The 16,376-nt window shown below is 47.1% G+C and overlaps 1 protein-coding gene across 1 annotated transcript; it reads right to left on the minus strand.

Annotated features, from left to right (window-relative positions):
• Nucleotides 1-8,261: 8,261 nt before the first annotated feature.
• LHFPL7 (LHFPL tetraspan subfamily member 7) lies at nt 8,262-11,936 on the minus strand. Its single transcript, XM_063084892.1, has 3 exons — nt 11,733-11,936; nt 10,632-10,770; nt 8,262-8,524 (listed from the first exon to the last, which is right to left on the minus strand). The coding sequence occupies exons 1-3, from the start codon at nt 11,934-11,936 to the stop codon at nt 8,262-8,264; spliced, it is 606 nt and encodes a 201-aa protein (XP_062940962.1).
• Nucleotides 11,937-16,376: the final 4,440 nt, after the last annotated feature.

Genomic DNA, 16,376 nt, shown 5'->3' on the forward strand with positions numbered 1-16,376 from the left:
GAGCGTGTTGCGGGCGACACCAAGCCAAGGGTTGCAATCCCCTTACCGGTCACAAAAAAAAGACAAAAAAAAAGAAAGAAAGAAAGAAAAGGCTCACATGAGTCCTTCACACACTTCTCCTGGAGTCTGGGATTCTATTTGCTGTATTTTCTCATTTTTTCTCCTCCTCCTGACACCAGAAGATGCTTCTTTTCTTCTTTTCAAGGAAAGCATCCTCCTGCAAGGGCAATGGAACCTGAGAAGTGTCTGTAGGCATGTGATAGTCCGGGGCTCTTTGGGGTTCTGCCCAGAGCCCCCAGGTGGGGACAGAGTCCACATCCCTCTGCCCTCTTCCAAGGGACAGTCTCACCTCTCCTTCCACATATTGGATCTGGTGCCCCAGAGGCCTGGAAGTTGTGTGTTAGTAAAAGCCACTTGATCAAGGAAGCCAGCTTATCTCTAAGTGCCCTTGCTCACTCAGGACAAAGGAAGAAAAGTAAAACAGAGGTCACCTGGGGGTAGAGTGTGGTATGTGTTTTCCTTGGGAAACGTCTGCTGATGAACTGGGACCAGGGCCATAGTTACATCAGGGAATGGTCTCCTCTACATCTTCATACATAGGATCACCAATCCACAAATAGACCCTAAATTAGCTAATTCACCCTGCTCACCTGTCCTTCCAGTGCAGCAGTCTTGCCAACTCTTCTGTTCTGAGAATGCACTCAGAATTGGGGGAGAAATGTCCAGAGTCAGGGAGGAAGGCTCTTCCCAGGAGAACTGACACCTCTAGGGTGGTCAAAGAGTGACAGCAAGGATTTAGGAGAGGGAAGGAGATAGGTAAAGCATATTGAAGCATTTGCAGAGGGGGGTGTGTTAGTCCTTCTACCCTGTGAAAACATGGAAGCCCTTGCTTTCTGAAGAGTGCTCCATGGGAAACTACAGTAGCCCTCACCAGTCTCGGCTTTTACCCCAGCCCACCAAAGCAGGAAGGGTTGATGGTAATGTTTGGGCAGCTGTTAGAACCACATCTCCACACCCTGGTCCCCCACCTTCTCAAGATGGGGGGAAATATGCAAAAGGCCCCTGCAGATAGAAGTGTATTTTGCCAGTCAGCTGTTCACTACAGAAGATGTTGTTTTATCAAGACCCAGGTCCCAGACCTTCTGATTCTTATTTATTTTTTTAACAGACTAGTCTCAAAGTACAGCACAAGATCTTTCCTCTGCCTTCTCTCGTGGTGTTCCAGAGAGCGTCTGTGGTTGTGATTTGGAATAACATATTCATTTGGTTTATTGTGCTTATTCAGATATCTGTACACTGTATGTGTCTTTGTGTCCTGGAATTGAACCTGTGAGAGTCATTTTGTCTATGGAGTGCCCTCTTTTTTTCAGTGTTGCCCACATATCTTGTAAATGTTTACTGAAGAGTGTGTCTATATATACAGAAAATATATATAAACAGAGAAATATGTGAATCTGGGTTATTTTTTGTTTGCTTGGGGACTTCTTTAAAAATTCATTTGAAAGAAATGTTTGTTCTGGACATTGTGTCCTCCCATCCCTACTCCAGTGACCCATACCCAAATGGGTCAGATTCTTGTGATCACTGCCTGGCTTTTCCCCAGAAGTTCAAGACAAGTGAATAACTCCACACCTTTTGTATCAGTTAGCTGTTAGCATAAGTAATGCCACATAACAAAACACTCAAAATGTAGTTTAAAACATCCATTTAGTTAGCTCATGATTCTGTGTGTCAGCAGTTTGGGCTGGGTTCAGCTGGGAGGTTCTTCTGGTCTCTCGTGACTGTGGTCAGCCTATGGCTGGACAGGCAACTCTGCTTCTGACAGTTGCTGGCTGTTGGCTGTAGCAGTGCGGGAAACTGAGTCATGTGCCCCTCATTCTCCAGCAGGCTAGCTCAGGCTTGTGGACACAGCCATGATGGCAGATTCCAAGAAAGCAAAAGAAGCACGTCTGAAGTCATTCCTGCCACATTCTGAGATAGAATAAGTAACATGGTTGAGTGCAGATTCCAAGGTGGGGAAGTAGACTCACTTCCTAACGGGAGACTTTGAAACATGCCATTGAAAAGGAGCATGGATATAGGCAGGAAAATGATTGAGGCCATTTTTGCAAACAGCCTACCACATCCACCAAGGCCCAATGCACAACAGGGGTCCCCAGCTGGTCAGCCTTTTGATACGGGAGCACACCTCTAAGGTAGCGCCTCTTTGTATCCTGTCTGCTGAGATAGCTCATCTCTCACCTCTGATGTTCCCATGGACCACGTGTTCATCTCTCCCAACATCTCTGGTTCTCACTCATGGCTGCCATGCAAATCATAGTCATCAGGCAATGAGGACCTCGCATGGAACTCCACCCCAACAGCCTCTAAACATGGGCTGAGGGAGGCTTCTGCTTTTCAGCTGCAGAATCCAAGCTTGATTTAATCTAATGAGCACCCATCAAGACTTCAAGTTTTTATAGAAAAAGCATTTCAAACAAGCCAGCAAAGTAGAGGAGGAGTTTGCCGGAGACATTGGCTGCCTGGCTGTGCTGCATTACTACTTTCCTCGGAAGATTCCCAGCAGAGGCAAGTAGGAAGCCACACAGCATCAGGCACATGGGAGTTTGTCCTTTTGCTAGCCCAGCCAGGGACTCTGTTAGCTGGGAGGTTTGCTTCTTCCTGGGGGAAGCTTCTGAGACCAAAGACAAGTCTTGATGTTCCAACTATCCTTTGAGGCTGCCGGTGTCATTTCTCTGATTTCAGCCTTAGCTCCATTCATGTGCCTTTCCTGCTGGAGTGCTGCACTATATCTTGCAGCTGCCTGGCACCGCCAGACCTGGGCAATGCCAGCGTGCCTGCTGTGTGTGCACAGATGCCTGGTTACATGCTCTATTGGCCTCTGGTAGTCGACTACCTATTTTATAGGGAAAAAAAATCCTAAGAGGATATTTTTGCTTTTGTAAAGGCTTTCCTAAACACTTGCTTTTGAACTTTGCACAGATGTGGAAAGATGAGCTTGGATCACAAGGCACATTTCCATGACTCAGCGGGGGCGCAGAAGCGGTCTTTGTTACCATGCATTCATGTCCTCATCCCTGTGGCCTCCTCCTCCTCATCCCCTTTTCCTTACCTCTTTCCCTTTTCCTTCCCCACATCCTAGTTCTCTCCTCCTCCCCCTCCTCCCTCTTCTCCTTGTAGCAAAGAGCACTTGGATAGTGTCTACACCTACATTTTCTACCTGAAATATGTTGCTCTTATTTGGAACAAGACTACAGTGTGAAGGCCTCCAGCTACTCCACCCTTCCTCTTCCAAACTGTGATCCATGTTTCTTTTCACGTAGAGACTTCCCTTTGGCTGTGGGGAGGCAATAGACAACTGAGAAGCACTTCTCATGCGTAGAGCTTGGGAGACCCTAATCTTCCCATTTCAGAATGGCTGGTCTCCATTTGCTGCCATCTTGCTTCATCCTCCTTCTTCCCCTCTTCTCCTTTCTCCCAGGCCTTGGGGCCCAGTAGCCCAGGGGGAGGGAGATGAATGTATAGTCAGGGACAGGGGTGGGAAGCAGTTTGGATTTCCTTTCTTCTCACCAGATACTCTCAAGTTGGACAGCCATTAGACCCATCAGCCAAAGAGTCTTCTCCCCAAATTTTATGGCCACATCTCCCAAACTCAAGTCACTTGCTGTCTACCTTTATGGTTGTGACTATATCTGTGCCCCACATGTACTGCTATATCTTTAATAGTTTTTTTTTAAATAGTTTTTTAACAGTTTTTAATAGTTTTCTTTAAATCAACTCATCTTTTAAACTTCAAACTTCTGGGAAGCCAGAAGTTTTGCATAAACAGAAGATAATTGTAAAAGTAAATGCAATTATTTTACCAAAATACTATTTCTTTTTTTTTTATTGTTACAAATCGTATTTATTCTTTATGCCCCTTGTCCAGTCTCTCCCCATCCCCCCTCCCTCCTCCTTCCCCCCTCTACCCTAGATTTCTTCTCTCCTTCTGAAACAGTAATGGTTACTCTGTTGATTTGTTGCCTAGATGATCTGTCCAATGCTGAGAGATGTGATCAGGTCCCCCAATATTATCATAGAGCAGATGCTTCTTCTGTCACTCTGGAATGGGCTTTGTGGAGAGAGACATCCTCTTCTTTTCTTTGTCTCTGCTGGTGACTCTCCTTGTGTCAGTGCACTCCAGTGGCTGGTGGACCACCTGCGTGGTGTTTGTGGCATCTAGCCACTTTTTCAGCAGCCATGGTTATCGTGGTGGCTGTGGTGGGTGCCCCATATGGAGGTGATGTTTTTGGCATGCTCCTTGGCATTGGTGGTATGCCTGGTTGTGGGAGGGGGGTCTGGTCTTCGGAGCAGGCCTGAGGCACTGGCAGTGTGTCTGAGCTGGAACTAAGTTTTCGTCCTTTGCTTACTTCTAAAGTGGGGGAACCTTCCTGTGGGGACCAGTACTTGAGCTCTTTGGTTTAGCAAAGTTGCTGCTTTGCTGCTGCTTCCCTAGGGAAGGCTTTTTGTGCAGCTCAGGTTATAATGGTTGACTTTATAGGTACTTCTGGCTCTCTGGAGACCCAGTGCACCTGGGTTGTGCAGAAACTCCGATCTGGGCCTGAGTCCCCGCATCAAACTATACCCCATGCAACTCTACATTCCTGATCAATCTCCTCTGAGTGGTCCTTTGCTGATTGGGGTGCAGGTCAGCCATGCCTGCTGTGCCCCTGGTGGGCCCATCTCCCCCACCACCTGTGCTGCAAACACTTCCCGTGGGACGGGCCATGTGACAGTTCTCTACAATGACTCACTGGCCCCTGAGTGGCTCCTTTTTTTCAGTTGTCATGGCTCCTCAGTCCTATGTGGGTCCACAGGAACCCTATTAGTGGTCTTGCTGGCCTAGGGGCCAGCTACTAAGGCCCTCTTCTCCCCTGCTGCCTCCAAGTAACTCCATCCAAAGGTCACAGCTGCAGCTTTTGCTGGCTCCTGCTCCATGCACTCAGCAGCTCCAGCCTTAAGGCGGCCATGGCACAAAATTGTCAGAGTGGTTTTTTTCTTTCTCTCATCATGGCTTCTCTTGCCTTCATGCACTCCGTAGGTCTCTCCTCCTCCTCTCCTGAGCTCTAGTGGCCCCAGCTTGACAGTTGTTGCTTTGTTATATAGTTGTAAATTGGTTGATTTGTGGGACAGAGTGACGCTGGGGACCATCTGTTCCACCATCTTGACTGGAAGCCCCAAAATACTATTTCTTACCAAAGTTTTGAGGCTGAAACCCGCCTTCTCTCTCTCTGTTAAGAAGAAATCTATTACGAATTTGAGGTGTTGAAGACATACTAGCATGCAGCAAGCCTTTTTTGAAGGACTTATAGGAGAAATGAGACAGAAATGACTTTCTCATTGTACCAACTAAAATTGTGTCATATATCTCTGTCCGTATATTTGAGGAATAATGATTTGGATCCCAGATCTGCCATTTACTAGCTGTGTGGCCTTGGGCAAGTGACTGTACCTCTTCGAGCCTCAGTTTTCACTTCGGTAAAACAGGGATAATGCTGCTTCCCTTGGTTCTGGACTCAGTCCTGGGCCCTCCTCTTGAACAGGAACCCTCTGCCCCTCAGCATTACTGGGGATGATTTCCTAGTTGAAAATCTATTTTCCCTTAGTTCCCATCATCTATCTTGCTCGGGTTCTCAGGTGAGTCTGAAACTTAAGAGAACATGGCTCTAGGAGGAGAACTGGGGAAGGGTGAAGCTCAGAGTTCTCCTGGGCTATGTCTTGGAGAAATACTGGAGTTAGGTGTGGTGAGGCCATCAAGGTCTTGGCAGGAGCAATGTCCATGCTGACACTGCAGTTTTGCATCTGATTCTGCTGAGTCAGGAAAGAGTTCTCAGATCTCTGTCCTTTTGGCTTTTAAGTCACTGGGCACATTGAGATCTTGAGCCCAGGTCAGGTATAGACTCTAGAGGAGCACAGTTTGACGCTTTTTGAAGTGCCAGCTTGCTGTTCAGTTTCCAACTAAGCCAACCTAGCAGAATTAAAATGACCAGCAGGACCACACAGTTACCTGGAGTCTTTCCATTCCATTAGGATGTAGTACAAGAATGTGCAAGAATCCTTCAGTATCTTATTGGTTTTCTTTTTTCAGATTTGTGGGCACAATGATTTCCAGCCTTTATAGGTATAGGGCTCCTTGTAAACAATAGACACCTCTTATTTTGATGAAGAAAAAAATAATATAGAGAGATCCCTCTGTCTATTGTCAAATAAAGACAGAGTCTCTCTGTAAATGGTTTTGCTTTATGGCCTGGAGAACTGCTGTCTTTAGCATTGCTGAAATTGTTCACAGAGAAAATTAAGGAACTTGGGAGCCATTGTGAGATTATTACAAAGAGGACGCAGCACTCCCAAGTGCCAGTGGTTGATGTATGGACAGAATTTCGGCTTCTACCTGGTGGTGCCCACTTGCTGCTTTCTTGTATTGGATTCTTCCTAGGGCTCAAGGAGTCTTCACCTCTGAGACTGATTTGCATCACAGTGCTTCTGACGACACTTGAAATGAATCGCTGGTCTGAGAGTCCATTTGAACACCATGTAGCAACTTCCTAGATCTTCTATTACTTTTCTCTGTTCTATTACTTACTATTTTTTTCTGAAAGATAAATAGAAGCTGTGTTCTCTGTGATCTATGAGTTTTCAGAATAGTAGAATTGCTCCTGGGGGTTGTTTACAGATATTCTTGGGTGAGCATTTGAAGCCAAAAGAGTTTGATCATGATGATATGGGTGGAGGCAGAGGGAGCAAATCCAGGTATTATTTTGCCTCTATCATAGAGTCTGACAGAGCTGGGTTCAAATACCATCTCTGCCGCTGATCAGCTATGTGGCCTTGGACAAGTGACTTTACCTCTTTGAGCCTCAGTTTTCACTTCTGTAAAATGGGAATTATAAAGTCTCCCTTAAAGAGAGAGCCGGCCATCGAATGTTTTTGCCCGCTCGGTATCCTTCCCTCATTCTAGTACTAGGACCTTCCCCCATTCTTTGGGTAACTATGTGTCTTCTACTATAACTAAGGCCTTCCAGTGAGACTGCTTCCATGCCCCTCCCTGCCTGGGGCATTGGCACATCGGACTCCTTCCCTAGGATTTATATATACCAAGAGAGGAAAGAGGAGTTCATTCTTTCCGCTGCGGCAGCCAAGCTATGGGGATGCCAGCCTGGAGCTGCCTGTGATAATGTTCCCTGCATGAAGAGTTCAGGTATGGCTGGATCCAGGTGTTCAGATGAAGTCCTCAGAGCTCCATCTCTATTTCGTGGTTCTATTCTACTCCATGCTGGCTTTCACAGGGCCCACGCCCAACTCCAAATCAATCATTCTGACCAGGCTTGATTGGCCAGAAGGACTCATTTGGCCATCTTAAAACTTGGGGTTGCCGGAGCTGAGGGCCATTTCCCAAAGAAAGATTAAGGCAGTGTTTTCAAAGAAGGGCAATGGACCATGATAGGCAAAAGCAACAGGTCAACTCCAGCATCCCTGGAAGAGATAGCAGCATGTGCAAAGGGGTGGAAGTGTAAAGAGGCCTTCTGTGGGCTCAGAAGTTGGAGGGAGAGGTACAGGGGTTGGCTGAGTGACAAGAAAAAGGCTGAGAGAAGTTGGAACCGGATCATAAAAGGCCTCATGTACCCCAGGTGACAGTGAGTTTCCACATCAATGGGATTATTTGCATGGAGGGTGAGATAGGTCCTTAACCCCCTCATCCCCACCTCCACACTAGCACAAAATCTTGTAGATAACAGATACTCACTAAATATTTAATGGGAAAATGAATAGTGTTCAAATTATCCAAGAGAGGAGAAATTATAAAAAGGGAGGAAAGAGAGAGGGAAGATGCACATGTCCATTAAAAGATTTGGTGTTTGAGTGGCAGCCAGGTCCTAAAAATTGCCCTAGGCACTTTGTATAAATACATTTAATTCTCAGCACAGTCATGTGAGGTAGGGTTTATAATGACAGTAGCTAACGTTTATTGAATGCTAGGTGCCAGACACTGTGTGAAGTGCTTTATTTTCATAAAGTATCTCACGTTAATTCTCATAACGACTCTGTGAGGTAGGGATTATTTCAACCTCCATTTTACAGAAGAAAAAGCTGGATCCAGAGAGGTGAAGTGGCTTGCCTGAGGTTACACAGCAAGGAAGCAGCAGAGGTGGGATTTGAATCCGGGTACATTGTGATTTCATACAACTCTAGAGTGGGTTCTTTTTGTTCCTCCCGGTAGACTTTTATTTGTTCATTTCTGGCATGAGGATGATTCTCTCAGTGTCTCTGGAGAAGAGGATGGTCTGTCCTTGGACCTTGGTTACACCAGGCCAACTGATGATGGGCAGGAGACTGGCCAGGACTGCACTGAGGATGGCGGTCATGTAGCCCCAGCCCAGCCGACACTTCCCACCATAGTATCTGGAGGAGGCTTCGCAGACTTCCTTGGCAAATGGAGAGCCTAGGCTGATTGGGAAAACCAGCAGGCCCACAATGGTGGTGGTGGCTGGAGACAGCAGGAGACCAAAAGTATGTCAGTTAAGGGGCACTGGGCCAACCTTCCATTCCAGGACTCATTCTAACCTGCTATCCACCCACCATCCATCCACCCACCCATTCATTTATTCACTTATTTATTGGCTCATCTCTCCTTTTATCCACCTACTCACTCAACTATCCTTCTAGCCATCTGTTCATCCATTCATTCATCAATTTAACCATATTCTTACCCACTCATTCTCTTCATCCCTCTATCCACCTATCCATTCACTCATCCATCCACCTATCCATCTGCCTACTCAGTCACCTGCATTCTACCTATCCTCCCACTCACCCATCCATCCATCCATCCATCCATCCATCCATCATCTTCCATCCATTCAACCATATTCCAATTTACTCACTTTCCCTATCCATCCATCTATCCATCCATCCAATAATATATCCGTCAATTCATCTATCAGTTCATCCACCCACTAACCGATCCACCCATCCATCCATGCATTTATTCACCAAAACTGTTAGAAGTGCTGTGGTGGGCAGTAATAATACTAAAGAAATAAGCTCCTCACCTCCAAGACACTCCCAGTGCAGAGGAATCAGATGACTCCCACTTCCCTGGCTGCTCTCCAGCCACACTGATGTACTTGCAGTTCCCTGCACAAGCCTTCCTCTTGTCTCCATGCCTTTGCCCCTGATGTTTCCATTATCTGGAATGCCCCTTTACCCTTGGCAAACTCCTGTTCATCTTTCCAGACTCAGCTCAAGTGGTACCTCCTGCAGGAAGCTTGCCTTAACACCCTCCACACGCTGGGTCAGGTACTTCCTGGGATTTTTCCTAGCATCCTGTGCTCATCCTGTCTTGTCAATATCCATTGAATTGTAACTGCCTGATCCACCCTACTCCACAACTAGACATTGTGCAAGCAAGCCTAGGACAAGGACTGTGTCTTCATCCACTGATCCAACAAGTATTTATTGAGCATCTATTTGTGTGAAGCACTGTGCTAGGTGCTGGCAGTAACAAGGCAGACAGACATGTCCTTGCACTCATGGAGCTGACGTTCTAGTGGAGAAAGAGGGACCATAATCAAGTAGGCAGATAAGATAGTCAGGTAAGTGAGTAAGTGCTTGAAAAATTTAAAGCAAGGTCAGCGTATGGAGAAACTAAGGAGAGCGAAGCTTCTTTAGCTAGAGACTATGGAAGACCTCAAGGAGGCAGTGACATCTGAGCAGAGCCCTTAATGAAATGAGGGAGCAAGACCTGCAAAGATCTAGGGAAAGAGAATTCCAGGCAAAGGAAGCAAGCGTGATGAACAGAAACAATGGAAAGCAAGCCAGGGTGGCTGGAGGACATTAAGCCTGGCAGAGGGTGCAAGAGATGAGGGTGGGAGGGCATGGGGCAGGATCAGATGAAGTCTTATAGGCCACAGTAAGGACTTTAGATTTTAGTCTGATTGTGGTGGGAAGCTATTGGAGGGTGGATAAGCCAGTCTGAGTGGCATGATCTGATTTCAATTTCAATGGGACCTGTTTGTCCAGTGTGTGGCAAATAGACTTTAGGGAGCAAGGGTGGCAGCAGGGAGACCTGTGATGTGCTTATCATTATCATCCATGTGAGAGATGGTGGAGAATTAATTGGGTGAGGATTGCAATCAAGACCTGGACTAGCACATCCAGAGGTTATGTGTGAATTAGAGAAAAGCAACCCTTCTCAGCAGATGCAGGTTCACAGCTTAACTAGTAGAGCATGAGCTGGATTTCAGCATCTTATCAGCTTTCAGCTGAGAACCCTTGTGCAGTATACCGCCTGTCCAACTGTGTATGGTGACCCTGGTGAAGATGACACAAAGTGGATGGTTGAGAGAAACAAAAGGGGGCAGATTATTGGGACAGGGTTAGCTAAGGGTAGAAGAGAGTGACATTATGAATGCCATCTTCCTCTCCCCCTGACTTCAGGCTTGCTAAAGGACCAGGAATAATCTACAATTCTAGGGTTTATCTCTGAGACATGAATCAGGAGACCAAACTCTGCTCACAGTCTCTTTCATTTATTCATTCATTCATTCCATAAATATGTCTGTAGCACTTCCCATGTGTGCCCATAGATTTACCTGCTGCTAACTGCACCCCTAGAAATGGGCCATTGCTCCTTCTTGGGCACAACCCTTTGGGGGCTAGGGCCCAGGACAGGAGGAGAATTGCACTGATGGCCAACAGGAGCCAACCTCCAAGGAGCAGCACAGCTGAGACCTGCCAGGAAGAGACAGGAGGAAGGATGTTGCCTGAGATGGGGACAGGCGGATGCTCCCGCTGTTTATTGAACAGCCCCTGAGTCCTCACAATATTCCTATGAGGTCTATGATATTATTATCCCCATTTTACATGTATACAAACTGAGGTCCAGGGAATTGGAGTCATCCATCTCAGTTCACACAGCTAATTAAATGGCAGATCCAGAATTAAGATTCAGATCAACTGACCACTATACTGGCATTTATTAAGTACTTGCTACATGTCAGGATCATCAGGAGAGGCACCTAGGAGGTGCTGTCACATCGCCTTTGTAGTGATCAGTTTTGTAATAATCTTCCTTAGAGATGCTGGACTGGGAGTCCTTACCCATTCTCTCCATTGCTGATTTTGGTACTGTGCATCATAACAGGCACTTTAATACCTTAGCTTTCATTTTCAAACCTAGCAGTGCATAGAGGGTGGCTAGGTAGTACATAGAATTGTGCAAATTGTATACCGCACAATTCTATAAGATGCATTTGGGGTCATCACAGATTTGCTTATTCATTACAGGGATTTTTCCAGCAGATGGCAGTATAGTATCCTGAAAAAGGGGCACCTTTTCCTAATCTGCACAAAGGTGCTATATGGGCTGGCAGCTGCCTTTGGACTCATCCTGGGTGTTTGCTAAAATACAGGTAGCCAGACCCCAATCCACACCTACAGTGTCGGAGCCGCCAGGTGGAGCCCAAAACTTGGCATTTTTGTAAAGCACCACAGGTGTTTCTGAAGGGCTGTCAGGTTTAAGAACCTCTGTGCTCAGTTCTAAGGAAACACTAATGGTGGGTTCCTAGGCCCAGAGACACCTACATGGTGAGAAAATACCCCTCAAATCCCTCTGCACAGGAGCCAACTTTCCTGCCCTGATGGGGTTGGCAGTGCCCTTGAGGACCGTGTGAATTGATAAGCTCAGGTCTCACCTTCCAGGCAAAGTCAGGAATATCCTCCAGGGACCTGAAGGTCACCCAGCAGTTCTGGTTCCAGCTGTCACCCTGAGGCCAGGAGCAGTAGGTGAGGACACCAAAGGAGAAGGTGGGCGTCTGGAACCAGGCAGGGGAGAAGAGGCTGAGGGCCGAGATGCAGGTGAGGGAGAACCCCAGAACTGCCAACACGCTGCGCACCATTAGGAAGTGTAGGTGACCTAGGGGTCAACAGGCAAGATTAGCAGTGAAGGCTGCCAGGACAAGGAGGGAAACGGGCTGGTGGAATTGTGCCCCCAGCCAGGGATCTGGTCCTGTGGTCAGACCCCAGGTCCTCAGCCCCCCTTCAGTCTGGAATACAATAGGAGGTACTAGTAACTGCAGTAGGGTGGGAGTGGGGGCTGGGGGACTTTGCCCTAACAAGTTCTAGAAGTAGAACTCCCAAATCCTGGAGTCAGCAGACCTTTGAACACTCCCCTGCCCACCTTCTGCATGGCAGTTGATGATCACTGCTCCATGCAAAGCCCCTTTCATGTTTTATGTATTCATTCATTCTCTCAGCCCCGTAAGCCTTCGCTGTCCAAAAAGGCTGCTTCTACCCAGAGAGGCGCCTTTTTAAAATTCACACACAGCTGCTGTGTTTCTAGTAGCCACCCTGCCCATTAGCTAACTCCTCCCAATTGGTAACCATTTTAATTGTCTGATGTGCATCATTTTGTTTGGAGGTATTTTTGCAAAATCTGAGTTGTGCAGCATATGTGCCTTTTTCATTTATGTAAATGGCATTATTTTGTGTATTGCATTCTTCTTCCTACTTCGGGCAGGAAGCATAATGTTTTTAGCATTGATTTGTGTTACTGTGTGTACATCTATTCCATTTGTCTTGGTTTGGGTTCCCTAGAGGTAGATCCCAAAGGCCTTACCTCCTAATACCATCATCCTGGGGGTTAGGATTTCAACATATGAATTTGGGGAGGACACAAATATTCAGTCCCTAGCAAGAGTCTAGTGAGACTTTGTGAATGTGGTTCAATTATCCTTGTATTTGTTGCTTGATTTTGGGCATGATACTGGATTTCCAATGAAAATTAAAATGTATTTTAATAAAAAAACAAGTCAATTTAAAGTCAAGTCTCACCTAAATAATAACAGAGGTGGCTGGATGACGTGGCTGAGGTCAGAAGGTGGTTTGCTAATAGCCAACCCTGTCATTAATGCCACTAAGAGAAGTCCAGAAGGGTGAGCCTGCCCAAGGTCACCCAGGGTCAAAAGTGGCTGAACTGCCAACCAGGCCAAGGGCACCTACACAGACTTCCCAGGGCCATGGCTCTTCAACCTTGCATTTCACTTTGGCAATCTAAACCCAGATCCTGGGCCTGGAGGCCAACCAGCCATTCTACCATTTCCCAGCTGTGGGATGTGGGGCAAGTTGCCCATTGCTCTGGGCCTCAGTTTTCTCTATCTGTACAAGAAGGTTATAAATCCCAGCAGGCTGGTAGTGCTGGGTTTAATCACGGAGCAGGCTCATGTGGTGGGAAGAGGTGGAGAGGCCCAGATCCTCCCTTCCCAGCTGTGTAAGCTTGAGGAGGTCACCTTACCTGTCTGGAAAATAGGAGTGGGGGGTCGTTGTGAAGGTTCAAGGAGTAAAATGTGTATGTATGTTGTAGGGGGAGGGGCAGAGATAAGCCTGGGCAGGTAGGTCAGGGTCAAGTTGCATGGGCTTTTTATCCTGGGATTAGAAAAACCTCCTGGCTGCTTGCCAGCAAGTGAGATGTGCTCCCTTAAGTGAGGGAGGATGGGTTTTGTACACCAAAATCAGCCTCTCCTCTGGGTTGGCAGGATCCTGAGGGATGTAATTCCAACCAGGAAGCTGGGGAGAGCTGAGTCCACTGAGGCTTGTGATTTTGCCTCTCACTGGCTGCACCGTGGCTCTCTGGGCGTTTCTGACCTTGAAAGGAGTTTTGTTCTCCAAATAATGTTCAATGTCACCTGGGAAAATCACATCTACATCCAGGTGCCCAGAAACCTAAATGAGGCATTATAACCTGAAACCACACCCAGCCAGGCTCCAATTCGCTGGATTCCACCTAAGAGAAGCTTGAAAGAGACTGAATATTTTCTCCTCTGGCTCAGCACTTAACTTGTATCAGCAGTCAACAATCCTTAAGGACTTACCATGCTGCATTCTAAACACTTTCAATGCCTTATTTCATGTTAGCCTCACTGTTAGCATTGTTTCCATTTTACAGATGACAAAACTGAGGCTCAGGAAGCAAGCAGTGGATCTGGAGCTAAAACTTAGGGAATGAGCCTGAGCCCTAAGTCCAAAGTGATATTAAAGTTTTTGCTTAAAAGCCTAATACCCCAGCGGCTTTCTGGGGCTGCCCAAGGTTAAGGCATGGCCAACTCTCCCACCTGCTCCAGCCAGGGAGCATGGATGGTTCCTGAGAAGCCACAGCCATGGCAGAATCTCAGGAGGAGAACTGGGATTTGGGAGTTTAGATGTGGCTGCTAGGGACTTCATTTCACCCCCTGGCTTCCATGTCCTTATCTGTAAACCAAAGGGGTTGATCATTCATTTTTTCAACTTTTATGTGTCCAGCCCAACGAGACCCCCACCCCCCCACTTGTGGGATACAGTGGTGAACAGAACATAGTCTCTGCCTGCAAGAAGCTTAGAGACTTGTGGGCAAGATGGACAAAGAGGATATAACAATATGGTCTGTCTATCCATCCATCTTTCCATTCAACAAATGGTTATTGAGTATCTACAATGTTCCAGGAACTGTTCTAGGTACTGGGGATTCAGCAGAGAGGAAAACAAAGCCCTTCCTCGTGGAACTTACACTGTAGTGGGGAAGAGAAACAGCAAGGAAGAAAACAAGTCAATATGTAATATACTACATGTTAATAAGTGTCATAGAGAAAATGAATTGGGAAAGGGAGACAGAGAGCAATTGGGAGATAGTCATGAAAAGCCTCTGGAGAAGGTGACCTTTGAGCAGGGACCTGAAGGAGATGGGAAGGGAGCCATGTGGATATGCAGGGGAGGAACATCCCAGGCAGAGGGAGGAGCAGGTGCAAAGGTCCTGAGGTGAGCGTGTGCTTGCTTGGCACATTTGAGGAAGCAAAGAGGCCGTGTGACTGGAAGGGAGGAGGGAAGAAGAGGGAGGGTGGCGGGACTCGCAGGCAATGACAGAGTTTTGGCATTTAACTTCTGAGTGGGATGGGAGTTGGTGGACAGTCTTGAGCAGGGGCATGACGTGAACTGCCTTATGTTTTAAAAAGCCCACTTCAGCTGCTAGGTAGAGAATAGCAGAAGGGAAGGGACAAGAGAGGCAGTCAGAAGGCGACTTGTCAGTCAGGTGAGAGACAAGGACAGACGGGACTGGGGATGGCAGGGAGGGAGGGAGGGCAAGGGCAAGGAGTGGTCAGGTTCTGGATCTGTTGTGAAGATCAAAGGTCGAGCCAACTGGATTTGCTGATGGCATGGACCTGGGATGTGAGAGAAAGCCAGGAGGCACGGAAACCTCCAGGGATTTTGACCCGGGCCTCTGGAACATGGAGATGCCATTACAGAAGGAGACAGTTTGCTGGGGGAGGGGGTGTCTGAGTGTGATGGTATATAGTAAAGCTTGAGGCGGGTATTTGCACCCCCCTCCCCATCAACAGATACACACAAGCACAGTACAGGGGCAGCTCCACCAGGAAAGCCCATCGAGACCCCTAGACAATGCTTGGGGCCACCCCAGTATCATTTCTCCCCCCTCCTCACCTCAGATTTCTCTTCCCTCCAGACTCACTGTGCTTCAGGTGAAGACCCTCCTCTAACGTGGCCTCCTCTGCTTAGGCTCCGGCTTTGGACATAAGTCTGTGACCTTGTAAAAGGTCTTCTTCTCTTTGAAGGAAAATTCCACGTTGGCAAACAAAGCCTGTGCATGTGATAAGGTGGTCTGAGGGTGTGTGTGTGTGTGTGTTTCCTTTCCAGGTCCTTAAATCTTTCACTCCAAGCTGCTGGGCGGGCTGGGCTGGTCAAAGAGGAACAGCCAGCCCCAAATGAGGATGGGGTGAGGGTATGGTGCTTCCTGGGAAGGGGAAGACACAATAGGGATTAACTGATCTATGATTATATGCCAGGTGTAGGAAACCTTGTACCGTGCTCCCTACCTCTCTGCCCTGGTAATTCTGGTTCAGAGGACTGACTTACATATTTCTCTGGGATCTAAGGATATTCCCTGCAAGCTGTGAACTTCCCAAAGCCAGGTACTGTGTCTTATTTATCTTTATCCCCAGAATCCAGCATAAAACTTGGCACAGAGTAGGTGCTTGTATTGTCTTTAGCTGTTACTGATGGAATTGCAAACTGAAGTTGTTCAGGTAGAAATGAGAAATTTATTTGCTCACATAACTGAAAGTTCTATGGTACAGACAGCTTCAGGCACAGCTGTATACAGGTAAAGAAGCAATGTCTTCAGGATCTCTCTTCCCCACCACTCCCATTTCTTGGCTCCATTTTATACTGAGCTGTTCACTCCAGGCTGATTCTCTCTAACAATGTTGCCCTCTGCTGGGTCCAGGCTGACATCCAAGCCCAGCAACTGCAGAGATGCACATAGTTACATGAAGTGTTGTGATTAACTCTCA

This window comes from Cynocephalus volans, chromosome 2 (genome assembly GCF_027409185.1).
Source record: "Cynocephalus volans isolate mCynVol1 chromosome 2, mCynVol1.pri, whole genome shotgun sequence".
NCBI lineage: Eukaryota > Metazoa > Chordata > Mammalia > Dermoptera > Cynocephalidae > Cynocephalus > Cynocephalus volans.

What these genes read in the sequence shown, in the direction of transcription:
- LHFPL7 (XM_063084892.1), bottom strand. Translation starts at nt 11,936, where the DNA reads ATGGTGCGCAGCGTGTTGGCAGTTCTGGGGTTCTCCCTCACCTGCATC. An exon ending in TTCCTGACTTTGCCTGGAAG is followed by an intron (nt 10,771 to 11,732) that starts GTGAGACCTGAG and finishes TCTTCCTGGCAG; the next exon opens with GTCTCAGCTGTGCTGCTCCT. An exon ending in AGGGGTGCAGTTAGCAGCAG is followed by an intron (nt 8,525 to 10,631) that starts GTAAATCTATGG and finishes TGCTGTCTCCAG; the next exon opens with CCACCACCACCATTGTGGGC.